This window comes from Bos grunniens, chromosome 10, assembly GCF_055505025.1.
Source record: "Bos grunniens cultivar Pamir isolate PY7600 chromosome 10, Bosgru_T2T1.0, whole genome shotgun sequence".
Classification (NCBI taxonomy): Eukaryota; Metazoa; Chordata; class Mammalia; order Artiodactyla; family Bovidae; genus Bos; species Bos grunniens.
Genome location: NC_141174.1, coordinates 93681463 through 93697424, shown reverse-complemented (window position 1 = coordinate 93697424; position 15962 = coordinate 93681463). Strand labels below are relative to the sequence as shown.

At 45.6% G+C, this 15962-nt stretch overlaps 1 protein-coding gene across 10 annotated transcripts in view; it reads left to right on the top strand.

Moving 5' to 3' along the window:
* The window catches only part of PDE8B (phosphodiesterase 8B), a 298935-nt gene that overhangs the window by 233216 nt on the left and 49757 nt on the right, over nt 1-15962 (top strand). The window contains exon 1 of one of the 10 annotated variants that reach the window (XM_086323159.1): nt 4969-4993. The exons of the other annotated variants lie outside the window; for them this stretch is intronic. Within the exon in view, the coding sequence (XP_086179285.1) occupies nt 4991-4993 (3 nt within the window). The 5' untranslated portion in view covers nt 4969-4990. Of the gene's footprint in view, nt 1-4968; nt 4994-15962 lie in introns of those variants that run through there. 10 annotated transcript variants of the gene reach the window in all.

Genomic DNA, 15962 nt, shown 5'->3' with positions numbered 1-15962 from the left:
CGTGCCTGTGCTGCCTGGCACCTAGTGGGTTCCCAAGCCGTCGGTGAGCTGGGATGGACGTGAATGTTCTGGTCCTGCCTTCTTGCCACCTGTAAGCTCTTCCTGCCTCCCGGGGTGGAGGCAAGCCCTTCGCACAGGACTTAGGGATGCAGAAGAAGAGGGGCCACCTCCTCTTTTCTGAGGCTCGAAATAGAAATGTCTTTACTGCCATAAATTAGCTGCTGTTCTGAGAAGGGTGAAAACGCGTGGCTCAGATGTCCTGAGCCATTGACGTCACCTACCGGTGCTACACTGGCCTGGAGAGACACTTTAGACTTTCCGATAACAAAGGATTTTTATATCTCTGGCCAGCCATGGTGTTTTTCCTCCTCATCAAAGGAGGCTGCAGTGAATAAGTTGATGGGTCTGTGACAGGAAGGCTCCCTGGGGGTGGGAGCAGCCCGTCTACAGGCAGCTCCGGTAGCACTGCTTTCTGGGGTTTAGCCCTGATGTCAGAATCCACCCATGGGTCTGCATTTTAACAAAGGATGAAATTGGAAGCCAGGCGGCTATCTCCTGCTGGTGCTTGACATCAGCAAAGATCTTTTCTTCCTGGATCTTTCCTAGCACAGCCCACCTAATCAGCATCTCCTGAAAAGATTCCCTTGTTCCTGTAAATTTTTGCCAAAAGGCTGGAAATGCCCCAGGAGGTTTGTCTGCTATCAACATCAGCTTCCCCTGCAGCACTCTCACACTTTCTCCCCAGATAAAGTATTAATATTAACGAGCTGTTCCGTCTGGTTCCAGGGACACAGCCTCTGCTCCGGAAGCCATGGGGTCCACAGACAGATAAATAGGACACGTTTCTAGAGCACAGCGTGGGGAGGTGTGAACTGGGTGCTCGAGAAGCACAGAACACAGGACCGACTGAGGCTGGCTGTGATTTTTTCGGTGTCCTCTAGGACAGAGGGCTACAAGCTACGGGCCAAGCGTGGCCTGCTTTGTAAATAAAGTTTTATTGGCTCACAGCCTCACTCTTGGTTACATAGCACCTGTGGCTGCTTTTATTCAACAGCAGAGTCGAGCGGGTACAGTGGAGACCGTGTGCCCAGCAAACCCTAAAAAAGTGCTCTCTGGCCCTTTACAGAAAAAATTTGCCTGCCTCATTTCTAAAGGTGATTTTCTTTCTTGGATCTCCTACTTTCTGAGGTCAGGGACCATCTGCCAGTCCTCTGGAAGGGCCCCCTCCATGCCTGTGGGATTTCAGGGGTCTGGAAAACACAGTCCAGGGGTCAGACATGTATAGCAGAAGGAGGCTTCCGGGATCCCAGCTTTACACCAGCTCTTCCTAAGCTGGCCTGGTCAAAGCAGAGGGGGTGTCAACATTGCCTCCCCCATAGCACCTACCCCCCAGCCCAGTTTCAGTGCAGCCCACATTCTCATTCCTGCAAGCCTTGGCCATTAGAATAAGGGGAGCGTCAGTCAGTTCAGTTGCTCAGTCATGTCTGACTCTTTGCGACCCCATGGACTGCAGCACGCCAGGCCTCCCTGTCCATCACCAGCTCCCGGATTTTACCCAAACTCACGTCCATCGAGTCAGTGATGCCTTCCAGCCATCTCATCCTCTGTCGTCCCCTTCTCCTCCTGCCCCCAATCCCTCCCAGCATCAGGGTCTTTTCCAATGAGTCAACTCTTCGCATGAGGTGGCCAAAGTACTGGAGTTTCAGCTTCAGCATCAGTCCTTCCAATGAACAACCAGGACTGATCTCCTTTAGGATGGACTGGTTGGATCTCCTTGAGTCTCCAAGGGACTCTCAAGAGTCTTCTCCAACACCACAGTTCAAAAGCATCAATTCTTTGGTGCTCAGCTTTCCTTAGAGTCCAACTCTCACATCCATACATGACTAATGGGAAAACCATAGCTTTGACTAGACAGACCTTTGTTGGCAAAGTAATGTCTCTGCTTTTTAATAAGCTGTCTAGGTTGGTCATAACTTTTCTTCCAAGGAGCAGGCATCTTTTAATTTCATGGCTGCAGTCACCATCTGCACTGATTTTGGAGCCCCAAAAATTAAGTCACTGTTTCCACTGTTTCTCCACCTATTTGCCATGAAGTGATGGGACCAGATGCCACGATCTTAGTTTTCTGAATGTTGAGTTTTAAGCCAACTTTTTCACTCTCCTCTTTCACTTTCATCAAGAGGCTCTGTAGTTCTTCGCTTTCTGCCATAAGGGTGGTATCATCTGCATATCTTAGGTTATTGATATTTCTACCAGCAATTTTGATACCAGCTTGTGCTTCATCTTGTCCAGCATTTCTCATGATGTACTCTGCATATAAGTTAAATAAGCAGGGTGACAATATACAGCCTTGACATACTCCTTTCCTAATTAGGAGCCAGTCTGTTGTTCCATGTCCAGTTCTAACTGTTACTTTTTGACCTGCATACAGATTTCTCAGGAGGCAGGTCAGGTGGTCTGATATTCCCATCTCTTTCAGAATTTTCCACAGTTTGTTGTGATCCACACAAAGGCTTTGGCATAGTTAATGAGGCAGAAGTAGATGTTTTTCTGGAACTCTTTTGCCTTTTTGATGATACAGTGGATGTTGGCAATTTGATCTCTGGTTCCTCTTTTCTAAATACAGCTTGAACATCTGGAAGTTTATGGTTCACGTATTGCTGAAGCCTGGCTTGGTGAATTTTGAGCATTACTTTACTAGCGTGTGAGATGAGTGCAATTATACGGTAGTTTAAGCATTCTTAAACTTTAAGCAAATCCCAAAGCATTTGCCTTTCTTTGGGAATGGAATGAAAACTGACCTTTTCCAGTCCTGTGGCCACTGCTGAGTTTTCCAAATTTGCTGGCCTATTTTAGGATTTGAAATAGCTCAACTGGAATTCCATCACCTCCACTAGCTTTGTTCATAGTGATGCTTCCTAAGGCCCACTTGACTTTGCATTCCAGATGTCTGGCTCTAGGTGAGTGATCACACCATCGTGATTATCTGGGTTGTGAAGATCTTTTTTCTGTAGTTCTTCTGTGTATTCTTGCTGGGGAGCATAGTGCTCTCAAACACCAGGCGTCCGTGGCAGGCTTGGAGCCCTGGGGCAAGTGCGGGGCTGCAGCTGGTGAGGTCCGTCAGACTGCATCACCTGTCCGTGTTCTCAGGAGGAGGGAGACACACAGCCGTAGCAAAGCCTCTGGGAGACGCACGTGTCTCATGTCCAATAAGGGGAAGTGGTTTTGTTGTGAAGTCAGAAAGCACAGCCCACCCAATGAGCAGCTCCCGAAAAGACTCCCTTGTTCCCCGGGGTAGTAGCAGGAGAAAATCATGGCCGGCCTTGGAGGAGGCAGTCTGCTTTCTGACTAACATTACAGGACAGAGGCTGTTTGAGAGCAGACTGAGACCAATTTGACCTGGACTTTGCACAGGGCTTTCCAGAGCTACACAAGAGAAGTTCCTGCCTTCGGAATTTCACTGAGCACCTCCTCACCCTCATGACAGGAAGGTTGTTTCAGCCCTGGAAAATAGGAAGGAGATAATCTCTGAATGCAGGAGAGCTATTTAATGTGAATCCATTTGGCTTAGTGGAATCTTTGTTTCTGACAGTGAAAATGTGTGCAATCATCATCACGGACTAATATCAGTATGGGGACAGGCATGTGGAAGTGCCTGCTTTAAAAGCACTTTCACACACGTGACTTATTTTGGGGATAGTAGAGGCAGAAATAGGGACTGAATTGGCCAAGTTTGCAGTTATGAAACCTTGTTTTGAGATAAGCTTTTCAGGGTTCATACTACCATGCCATTTTATACAAGAGACTTGAATGTCTGTGGATTTTGATATCCATGGGGGTGGAGGACGACTGGGGGGTGGGTCCCATGGATGCCAAGGGATGACTGTATTTTGTTTTATAGTAAACTATTTAATCTTGAAATTGTTGTAAATATTAGGGGAGAATAGAACTTTGCTGTAATAATAATGCATAATACTAAGCCTGTCATAATTGCCTAAAACAAGATACAAAGGATGTAGGTGCCAGGGAGTGAGAAAAAGGAACGGAACAGATCTTTAGTTTTGTGAAGACTTTGAGTGAGGAAGGAGAAATGGAGCCCTGAAGGCAGGAGCAGTGGAAAGTTTTAAGGTATCATATTAGGCTTAATATGTGAAAGAATTATTAGAATTGAAGTGGAATCGGTGGCCTTTGTGGGTAGTGAGTTCAGTACCATGGGAGGTAATCAAATAGAAGTACAATGAGCCTTCAGTGGGAAAAGCTGTCTAGGAAGGTCACACATTGGCTGGAGGTTAGACTAGAGCAGTGGTTCTCTAAATGTGGTTCCCAGGAGCAGTAGTGGCCCCAGGAATTTGTCAGACTTACAGAGCTCAACTACAGAATCAGAAGTTCAGTGGGTGGGCCTGGGCAACCTGTTTGTTTGTTTGTTTGTTTATGGCTCTGCTGGCTCTTCATTACTGCGTGTGGGCTTTCCCTAGTTGCGGTGAGTGAGGGCTACTCTCTCTAGCTGAAGTGTGTGAACTTTACTGCGGTGTCTTCTCTTGTTGAGGAGCACGGGTTCTAGGCGTGCAGGCTTCATTCTCCTGTGGCACGTGGGATCTTCCTGATCCAGAGATCGGAGGCTGCGTTCCCTGTCCTGGCAGGCAGATTCTTAACCACTGGATCATCAGGGAAGCCCCTGCCAGCCTGTTCTAATAAACCTTCCAGGTGCTTCTGACTCACTCGGAAGTTTAAGCGCTACTGGCTAAGAGGAATGGTTTCAAGATTCTGTTATGTGAATTCCAATCACAGGTTGATGAGCAGAGGCTGTTCTGGATTTGATAGAGTCAGGAGCTGGTTTTCACTTCTGGCCCTCCAGCTTTCCCCTCCTGAGCTTGAGGCCCCTGACCCAGGCGGCTCAGAATCCTGTGTCCAGATGACCCCCAGCATGCTCTGTGTTTGCCCAGCTTATGCCCTAGACCTGCCCTTCCCAGACTGAACTGCAGCTCATCCAATGGTAACGTCCTCCACGTGTGAACCATTATGAGATTCTAGGAACTTAGTATGAAAAAAGAACATAGATTAGCTCATTAAAGATATCTCAGTCGCATGTTGATTCCATGTTGAAACGATAACATCTTGCACATACTGTGCTTAAAATATTAAACTAATTTCACCTGTTTATTTTTCAATGCAGCTACTAGAAAACGTAAAACTGTATATGTGACCTGCATGTGTGGCTCTCACAATATTTCTGTTGGAGGTCTGGCCCTTCCCTCCCCTGCTGAATCGTACCCCAGAGCCAGCTCCCCGCGCCCTCTCACAGGCGATAGAGGGGCCCACGTAGCTGTGCACACAGTCCAGCTCCTGCCAGAGTCAGCGCAGACTCACCGAGCCTCCCAGGAATGCTTTCCCGTGACGTGACGGGTGCTGAAGCAGACTTCCAGAAACACTTTTGTTTGGGATGATGTAAGGGTCACCTTTCGTTGGTTCTCAAACTGCCGCAGAAATCTAGCTGTCACTTTCCAAAGCTGTAGGGTAGACAGTGGGGAGCAAGGGGCCCCCCTCCCCCCAACCCACCGCCCCCACGGCCCTGGAGTTCCCACCCTCAGGCTGGCTTCTCTGGGTGTGCCTCGCCTCTTGCTGCCCTGACCTCTAGTCTCCCCCAATCCTGCCCCTCCAGGCAGGTGGCCCGGCTGAGAGACATCTGCATGATTCAGGTGCTTACCCTCAGTGTGCACGAAACAGGGGCTTAATGCTCAGACAGCCTCACCCACCGCCTTCTCTGTAAGACGGGAAGAGTATGGCGGGCGCTGGGACCCAGGAGGGAAAGGTGGGGAGAGTCACTTGCTCCTTTCTAGTCGCTGCTGATCTCCGGTGATAAAACACATTTTCAGTGCATCCTCAGTCCCCACTACTTGAGATGTATCGCATGGGGGTTTTTTGTTTTCTATTTCCTGTGCTAACATAGAAAATGTATCCATGGAAACAAGGTGGGGAGAATTTTTTTAATAACACCATTATACTTCTGCATCCTAAAAATACACTCTTCAAGTTTCTGCTCTGTTGAGGACCTCAGTATCCAACTAATTCTACTTGGATTTTATTAGAGTGTTGATTTTATCCTCACTTTCTATACTGTTGCCTTTGGTGGCAAATATATCTGAGATGCACTTCTCCTGACCATAAGAACACAGAATCACAGAGTTGTTGGGAAGTTCGTCTAGCCCGTTTCTGTCCCCCAGATATGTAATATATGTCCTCTTTAAGTGAGCATTGTCTGGATTGTCTGTGTCACCCTTTTTTGAATGATGCAGACCCTTTCAGCTTCCTTCAATCCAGGTTCTCTCCCTTCCAAGAATCTTCCTGAACCTGCCTGTCTCCTCTGTCCCCACGGTGAGGGTGGTGGTGACTCTGTGTTTCTGTATCATCCATATGCTTTGGGTCAGTTCTCACCTTGGGCCACTGTGTGTGCCCAGTAGATATCAGGGAAGTATTTTGAAAGCCAGCTTTTACTCCTTAGTACAGTGACATTCAGAAGGCATAGGAAATCAAAGGGACAGCCTTGTCTAGTCCCAAGTTATTATTACGTGTAGAGTTTTGATCTGTACACATATCACATGCTGCTGTGAAGAATATCTGCTGTGTTTTCCCATGGCACATATCCAAGTGTGACTTCTTAAAAGGAAGTGGGAGAAGAAGGACACTGCCGCTGAAAACACAGCTCGAGTTATCCCTGAACATGGCTGCTCATGTTTAGAGATGGCCTTTATGCCATCAGTGCATCACCACGGCACCGCGTCTGTACAGATGCACTTGACTCACAGTAGGTGCCCCAAATATTTGTCGATAGATTTAGTAAAGCCACTAAGTAAACAAAATTTTCCCATTTAGCTTTAGTACATATTTACGTGGAGCTATTTAAAGAAAGGCCTCTGGTGTTGCAAAACCACAGCTTTTCCTGAGAAACCACGTTGGAGCGACCAAAACCCTGAGCAGAGGAGGGTGCATATCTGTGGGGTGTCTGAGGGTAAGACAACCCGGAGCTCCCAACAGGGAACAGGACAGGATGCTGAGGATGCAGCCGTGGGTCATGTGTGTGGGAAAGCCTTGGCTCGCAGGAGAGAGAGGGGGCCCTTAGGCCTGGCGCTGGGCACAGCAAGCTTCATGAGACCCCAGAGGCTGAAGCTGAGAGAGTCACCTGGCTGACAAGGGGGAGGAGTGACTGAGAATATTCTGGGCACGTGTACCTGTGCTTAGCACCGTGGGAAAGGAGGCTGCCTCATTTCAGGTAGACGCAGGCACTCCGTCCCTTGTGGGCAGCAGGGCAGTAGGCCTGAGGCTGTCTGCCCGCCACTGGAATGGGACACCTTTGCCCTGGCTGCTCCTTATCCAGTTCTCTCTTCCACAGCAGGAGGTATTTATGGGTCTTCCCAGGTGGCGCCTGTGGTCAAAAAACCCACTTGCCAGTGCAGGAGAAATAAGAGGCTTGAGTTTGATCCCTGGGTGGGGAAGATCCCCTGGAGGAGGGCACAGCAGCCCACTCCAGTATTCCTGCCCGGAGAGTCCCATGGACAGAGGAGCCTGGCGGGCTACAGTCCATGGGGTCGCACAGAGTCAGACGTGACTGAGTGACTTAGCACGAGCGAGCTAGCCTGTGGTGGGGACAGCCAGGAGGCAGAGGATGGGAAGAACAGAGGGGGAGGAGTTCCTAAGGCCAAGCCGGGAATCCAGTTTCCCTCTGTGTGAGACCCCACGCCCGCTCACCTGTACAGCCCGCCCCATTCTGTGGGGCCTCAGTACCGAGGCCTAAAGAGGAAGACAAATTCGTCTTGCTGATGAATGGTAAACAGACATAGCTGAGCTATTTCTTAAATGTTAATGTTGCCTCTTGATCTCTGACACATTTAAGACAACTAGGATTGAAAGAGGAAATTCTCTGTTGGTCTTTGAGAAGAAGGGCTTTCCTCTCAAAGTTTAGCTAAAATTCCCAAGACTGCATTTTCGGATGATTGGTGTCATTCACACTAATGATAGGTATATATTATCTAAGTGAGCAATATTTGCTCACTGTGGAGACTTAAAATAATTCAGCACGAGAGGTTTTTGCCTTACCTTAGACCTGACTTCACTCTAGGACACGACTGAGGGACTCAACTGAACTGAGACCTGATTTAGGTTAAAGTTTTACTTAACCTGTTTTTATGCAATTTATAAGTATTAGCAATTGATAGGAAATTGTTCTTTTTCCAGAGCAACAGTTGGTGGTTGCCTCCTCTGAAGGAATTACTTCACTTTACACTGAGAACTTTTCAGTTTGGGACACGTGCTCACCTAAGCTGCGCATTCATTCCTCTAGTCAGTAAGCAGCAACGGCCTTCCAGCACTGTGGCCTGTAGAAGAGACAGGATGGCTGAGAATGCAGTCACCATGTTCTACCCCGTATCTGCTGAAATCCTTGGCTTAGCTCACGGGACCACCCCTTCCACTCAGGCCCACCACCCCCAACCTGGGAATCAACTCAGAGCACCTCTACTTTCCTCATCTCCCTGCATTCGTGAAGCCACTAGTTCTGAAGGCTGTGTCTTCCTCGCAGCTCTCGGCTTCATGACCCTTTTCTGCCCCGGGGCCCCACTCATCCCACCCCATGGCGGCCTCTGGCTGTCTTGCAGGAGCGCCCTGGCTGCTCTCTCTGTCTCCACTTAGCGGTGTGCAGGGACCGCCTCATACAGGCTCATGAGAGCTGACCGTTCAATTTCTGGAGTTCTGTGAGTCATTATTAAAATTAAATCATGCTGCTAAATAAATTTTTAAAACAGGTAATAAGTACTCAAAAATCTACAACTTATTGGGTGTTACCACATTTTACTATTATCTGTGCTCTTGAGGTTACTTACATTTCTTTTACCTGCATGGGGGAAGTGCATAGAAAGTATCTCACATCTCCCCAGCCCATGTTCAGTGATATCATGTTGGTAGCTTCAAACAGCAATGGTGGGGATATTTTTAGACTGAGGAAATCAGTAAATGCTATAAATCAGGACTTAAAAAAAAAAAAAGCACAGTTTATTAAGTGCTCTTCTTAATATTATTGTGGTGAAAGCAGAGAACTCCCCCTCCCTCCAAAGAATGTTTTAATTTGTATTTAAGTATCTGTTAACTACTCACATCTTAAAAATCTTTCTACAGCATCATACACCCTTGGAAAATTCTGAACAGAGAAATTCATTGCAGGAAAAATGCTCAGGAAAGACATGGTTCATATGGATTAAAAATAAAAAAACTTTATGTATGTGACTTAGTCTAGATCACAGTTTTATCTGCATTGGCTCAGATTTTTAAAACTGAGACATTACTGACAAATAACACTGTATTAGTTTTAAGTGAACATACAATGGTTTGATAGACATACATTGCAAAATTATCAACATAGTAAGTTAACATCATCACCACCCAGTTAGAAATTTTTTTCTTTTGATGGAAAAATATAAGATCTACTCTCTAAGCAAATCTCAGATACACAATACAGTATTATTAATGCATACGTGTAGCCTCAGAACTTGTTACCTCATAATTAGAAGCTGGTATCACAATACCGTATTACTAATGCGTACATGTATCCTCAGAACTTGTTACCTCATAATTAGAAGCTGGTATCACAATACAGTATTACTAATGCGTACGTGTATCCTCAGAACTTGTTACCTCATAATTAGAAGCTGGTATCTCTGGGTCACCTTCACTCATTTCACCCACCTCGCAACCCCCCACCTCTGGCAACCGCCAGTCTGCTCTCTGCAACTGTGAGATCAGGCTTTTTGTTTTTAGATCCCACATACAAGAGATGTCATAGTATTTGTCCTTCTCTGAATTATTTCACCTGTCATAATGCTTCAAGGTCCAGTTATTGCAAATGGCAGAATTTCCTTCTTTAGTATATCTGAGTAATATTCCATTGTATATATAAATGCAGGAGATCCCCGTTTGATTCCTGGACTGGGAAGATCCCCTGGAGAAGGGATAGACTACCCACTCTAGTATTCCTGGGCTCCTCTGGATTGTCTGTACTCATTCCCAGATTTTCTTTATTTGTTCATTCACTAGGGGACACAGAGGCTGTTTCCACGTCTTGCCTGTTGTAAATAATGCCGCAGTGATCATGAAGGTGCAGCTATCTTTGCAAGACAGTGACTTCATTTCCTCAGAATAAATGCCCTGAAGTGGGATTCTGCATCATATGATAGTCTCATTTTTAGTATCTTGAGGACTCTTCATACTGCTTTCCAAAGTGATTGTACCAATTTGCATTCTCACCAACCACGCACAAGGGTTCCCTTTCCTCCATATCCTTGCCAACACCTGATATTTCTTATCTTTTTGATAATAGCCGTTTGAACAGATATGAGTTGATATCTTGTTGTGGCTTTGATTTGCATTTACCTGATGATTAGTGTTATTGAGCACCTATTTGTATACCTGTTGGCCATCTGTATATCTTTTTTACAAAAATATCTAGAGAGATCCTCTGCCCATTTTTTAATTGGATGATTTTTTTTTGCTATTAAGTTATATGCGTTCTTTCTTTTGTATATTAGCCCTTTATCAGATATGCGGTGTTTTCTCCCATACTGTAGGTTGCCTTTTCATTTGGTTGATGGTTTCCTTTGCTGTGCAGAAGCTTTTAGTGTGATGCAGTCCGTCTTGTCTATTTTTGCTTTTGTTGCTTTTGCTTTGGTATCAGATTTTTTATAAATCATCACCAAGGCCAGTGTTAAGGAGCTTACTTCCTATGTTTTCTTCTAGGAGTTTCGTGGCTTCAGGACTTAAATTCAAGTCCTCAGTCCATTCCAAGTTGATTTTTTGTGGAACGTAAAATACTGGTCAGTTTTTATTCTTTCGAATGTTGTTGTTCAGCATCCTTTTATCTTACATATTTATTAGCAAATTATTTTAGTTATAGTTATTTTTATTACTTTTGTCTTTTATAAGTAACAATCTACCACCTTTACAACATTAGATTGTTTTTTGTATATTACTCTCAACAGTGAGATTTATACTTTGTGTTCCTACTAGTTAGTTCTCTTTTATTTCACCTTAAAGAAGTGTCTTTAACATTTCTTCTAGGGCCGGTTTGTGCTGTGCTGTGCTTAGTCATTCAGTTGTGTGTGACTCTTTGCAACCCCAAGGACTGTAGCCCACCAGGCACCTCTGTCTGTGAGGATTCTCCAGGCAAGAATACTGAATGGGTTGCCATGCCCTCCTCCAGCGAATCTTCCCAATCCAGGATCGAACCCAGGTCTCCCACATTGCAGGCGGATTCTTTACCATCTGAGCCATCTGGGAAGCCTAAGAATACTGAATGGGTAGCCTATCCCTTCTCCAGGGGATCTTCCCAACCCAGGAATCAAAGCAGGGTCTCCTGCATTGCAGACGGATTCTTTACCAGCTGAGCTACCAGGGAAGCCCAGGGCCAATCTAGTTGTTACAAGCTCCTTCAATGTTTCCTTATGTGTAAAACTCTTTATCGCCTTCAATTCTGAAGAATTCTGGTTGACAGTTTTTGTTTTTTTTTTTTTTTTTTTCCAGCACTTTGAATATATCACGCCATTCCTTTTTGGCCTGCAAAGTTTCTGCTGAAAAATATGCTCAGGGTCATATGGAAGTTACCTTGTGCATAACAGATTGTTTTTTTCTTGCTGCTTTTAAGATGAGCCCTTGTCTTTGACTTTCGAGGATTTAATTATAATGTATGTTGGTGTGGGTCTGTTTGGATTCATCTATTTGAAAATTTTGCAGCTTCGTGGATCTGGATATCGGTTTCCTTCACTAACCGTGAAGTTTTCAGCCATTATTTCTTAACTAAGCTTTCTATCCCTTTCTCTCTTCTCTTCCTGGAATTCCTGTAATGCAAATATTGGTTGTGTGCTTCAGTCTTTTTCATTCCTTTTTTCTTTTTGCTGCTCGGAGTGAGCCCACTACCCTGTCTTTTGCGCTCACTGATCCTTTCTTCTGCTTCATCTAGTCTGCTGTTGGCCCTCCTCTTTTGGAGTTTCAGCTCTGGGATTTATGCTTGGTACTTATTTATATTCTCTCTTTATTGAAATTCTCGCTTTGTTCAGGCATTGTTCTCCTGACCTCAGTAAACACATTTATGACTGTTATTTTGAAATCTTCGTTAGGTAAATTACTTATCTCTACTTACTTAAGGCCTTTTTCTGGGGCTTTTTGTCTTGTTCTTTCATTTGGAACATGTTTCTCTCTGTCTTCACTTTACTTGATTCTCTGTATTGGTTCTGTGTGTTAGAAAAAACAGCTTGATGAAACTTAATGCTCTACCCTGCCCGAGCTCTTGGTTGGCCCTCGTGTCTGTGTGATTGTCTGGGCAGCCTGCTTTGAGTTAGTGGTTTCTAGAGTTGAAGGTGTGCCAAGACCTGTCAGTGTCTCAGTGGAGAGGATCTAGTCAGAACCAGATGGAGGCTGATTGGAAACGGGACCCTCAGGCAGCAGCTCTTGAAGTTGGAGATGGAAATGGCAAGCCACTCCAGTACTCTTGCCTGGAGAATCCCTTGGACAGAGGAGCCTGGCAGACCACAGCTCATGGGGCCACAAAGAGCTGGACATGACTGAATGACTAAATCACCATCGCTCTTACAGGTGAGACTGGGCATTTCTCTGTGCTGTGCCCTTGGGGGACAGCCTGTTAAGAACTATTTTTCCATTTGTTGCAGTCCTGTCGAACCTCTGAAAGAAGCCCTGCTGGCTACCAGAGCCATGCAATCAAGGGATGTCTCCTGGCTGGCAGCCACAAAAACCAAGGTGCCATGTATGTGCACAAGCTCCTTTCCAGGAGATTGTTGTTGGTGTTCAGTCGCTCAGTCGTGTCCAACTCTTTGAGACCCCGTGGACTGCAGGACGCCAGGCTTCCCTGTCCTTCACCACCTCCTGGAGTTTGCTCAAACTCAAGTCCATTGAGTCAGTGATGCCATCCAACCATCTCATCCTCTGTTGCCCTCTTCTCTTGCCTTCAGTCTTTATCAGCATCAGAGTCTTTTCCTATGAGTTGGCTCTTCACTTCAGGTGGCCAAAGTATTGGAGCTTCAATATCAGTTCTTCCAATGAATATTCAAGACTGATTTCCTTTAGTATTGACTGGTTTGATCTCCTTGCAGTCCGAGGGACTCTCAAGGGTCTTCCCCCACACCCCAGTTCCAAAGCATCAATTCTTTGGCTCTCAGCCTTTTTTATGGTCCAACTCTCACATATGTACATGACTACTGGAAAATCCATAGCTTTGACTAGATGGACCTTTGTCAACAAAGTGATGTTTCTGCTTTTTAATATGCGGTCTAGGTTTGTCATAGCTTTCCTTCCAAGGAACAATCATCTTTTAACTTCAGGGAGATGCCAGCAGCATGAAGCAGAAGGAGAGTGCAAAAATGGCCTCTGCTGGTCTCCCAGTCCCTGGATAATATTGCAGTTGGTCCCAAGATGTGTGTTAAATTTGAAGCCTGCCCTTTAGATCAAAGCTTCAAGATAAACAAATAGACCTCTTTCACAAAAAGACTGAGTGAATGTCTGTTTGCTGTCTGCTCCGAGCCCTGTGGTTTAGCCATGATGAGTTTGCATGGGCCCTTTAAGAACTATGAGTTTCCCACAGCCTTGCAGGTCTCATGGATCCAAGCACTGTTGGCTTCAAAGCTAGACATTTGGGGTCCCATATCTCAGGTGGAAGTGGCCAGCTGTGGCATCCAAACTCTTTGCTTCTCAGGAGAAGCTGGGGGTTTCCACTTGATTCTGTGTTGCCGTGCTGGGGGTAGGGTTTGTGATAAGATGGTTGCTCAACCTCTCCCCGCAACTTCAGTGTGCGATTTTTCTCATTCACTCGTGTAGGAGTCGCTCAGCTCGTTTCCAGATTTTTTCCAGAGGGAATTGTCCCCTATGTAGTTGTAGATTCGGTGTGTCCGTGAGTTGAAGATCCTCCTGTGTCACCATCTTGAATATTAAAATTTCCAGGATTTATTTTGTGGTTGATTTTCTAGATTTAAGAAAGTGGTGGAGAGAATGTTAATTGTGCAGATTAAATTTAAATAGGCATCAAGTCTGTAGCAGTTTCATTGTGAATAGTGCAAAATGTAAAGAAAGATATCCCTCCAGTATTCAAAAATTACGTGAATCAACGAAGAAGCTTCTCGCATCATTGCTGAGGAAGTGGGGCTCCTGTGCAGCGGGTGTCTTGCTTCCGTCTTACTGCTCAGTGTACATTAAAGTATCAGCTCACATTCGGGTTGAAAATCCACTCATTAATCAGTTGCAACCATACTTAGGCCACTCAGACAAGAGCTCAGAGAAAAGTCAACAGAAGTATTTTGTGAGAATCATTGACTATAGGGAATTTATGGTAAAGAGTATTTTATATTCTAGTATTATTTGGAAACTGTGCTACACATCTTTTTAGAAAGTTGGCATTTTTTTTCCTTAAAGGACCAGGTGGTAAATATTTTAGATCCTACAGTCTCAGTTGCCTCTGCCCATCTCAACTCTGCTCTTGTGGTAGGAAAGCAGCCATAGGTGATGTGTAAGTGAGTGGTCAAGGCTTTGCTATAATATTGTATCTACAGAACCAGATGATTGACTGGCCCCAGGCCTTACTTTTGTCTACTCTCCATCAGTAGAAGGTGTGATAAAGGTAGCTATGGCTATGTATACATTTTTCAGCCAGTCAAGTCTTTACCCACACACATAAATCATCATCCCATCCAGTCCATAGTCCTCATTCTAAAGTGTTCCCCAGTGGCTCCTCGGGGTCTAAAAAGCAATCATCAGGTATCTTTCTGGAGCAAACAAAGTCCTCTGTGTGCCTGCACACTCCCCACCACTTTCACTGCACTTTGTTCCAGCCACACCAGGCTCTACTAGTTCCCTAAACACACCAGCTTTTTCACGTGTGTGGGCATTGCTCCTACGCACCCCCCACCTACTCTTCCTTCCACCTGGGGACTCTTGCTTGCCTGACCCAGGTCAGGCTTCCCCCTGTGCTGTTTTCCTGGCCACCCTCTCCCCCTCTCTCCTACTGAGTGCATTTAGCTCTTCTGAAAACCCCCTGGAGGAAGGAAATGGCCACCCACTCTGCCAGTCTATCCTGTAGATTGGTAGGCTACAGTCCATGGGGTCACAAAAAGCTGGACACAACTAAGCAACTAACATTTTGGCTTCCCTTTTCACACTAGACCCTGCTCATCGAGGGCAGCTCATGTCCCAGCATCCTGCCTCCCCATCTCCTGCTGATGCTACTGAACTCATGCAATGCATTCTTTGTTGATAATTTTATTTCCAATGAACTAATTTGGCTGCATCAGGTCATGGTTGCAGCGCGTGGGATCTCTGTTGTCTCATGCAGGCACTTTCATTGTGGCGCACAGCCTCTGGTGCGAGGCTTCAGGAGTTGCAGCATCCGGGCTTAGTTGCTCCACAGCGTGTGGGAACTCAAGTCCCTGACCAGGGCTGGAACCTGTATTCCCTGCGTCGCAAGGTGAATTCTTAACCACTGGACCTCCAGGGATGTCCTTCAGTCGTAACTTCTGATCAGTGGAGCTTGTCAAGGATCTTATGTTTTTAAGAGTCACAATAAGATGTATCATGTATTGAAGACTTTGTATCCCTTACTCTGCTGGCATTTTTCATACATTAACTCCTATAATCCTCACTGCAACTCCATGAGGGTAGATATAATGACCCCCATTTTACAGATGAGGAAACTGAGGCCTGGAATGGTTGCATGTAGATGCTATATGACAGAACCAGAATGCACATCTTAGAGTAGTTACCAGTAAGGTTATAAAATAAATACAAGTGTATATTACAGGCAGTTACACAAGAGAAGGGTTTCCCTCATAGCTCAGTTGGTAAAAGAATCTGCCTGCAATGCAGGAGACCTGGGTTCGATTCCTGGGTCAGGAAGATCCTCTAGGGAAGAAGTGGCAACCCAC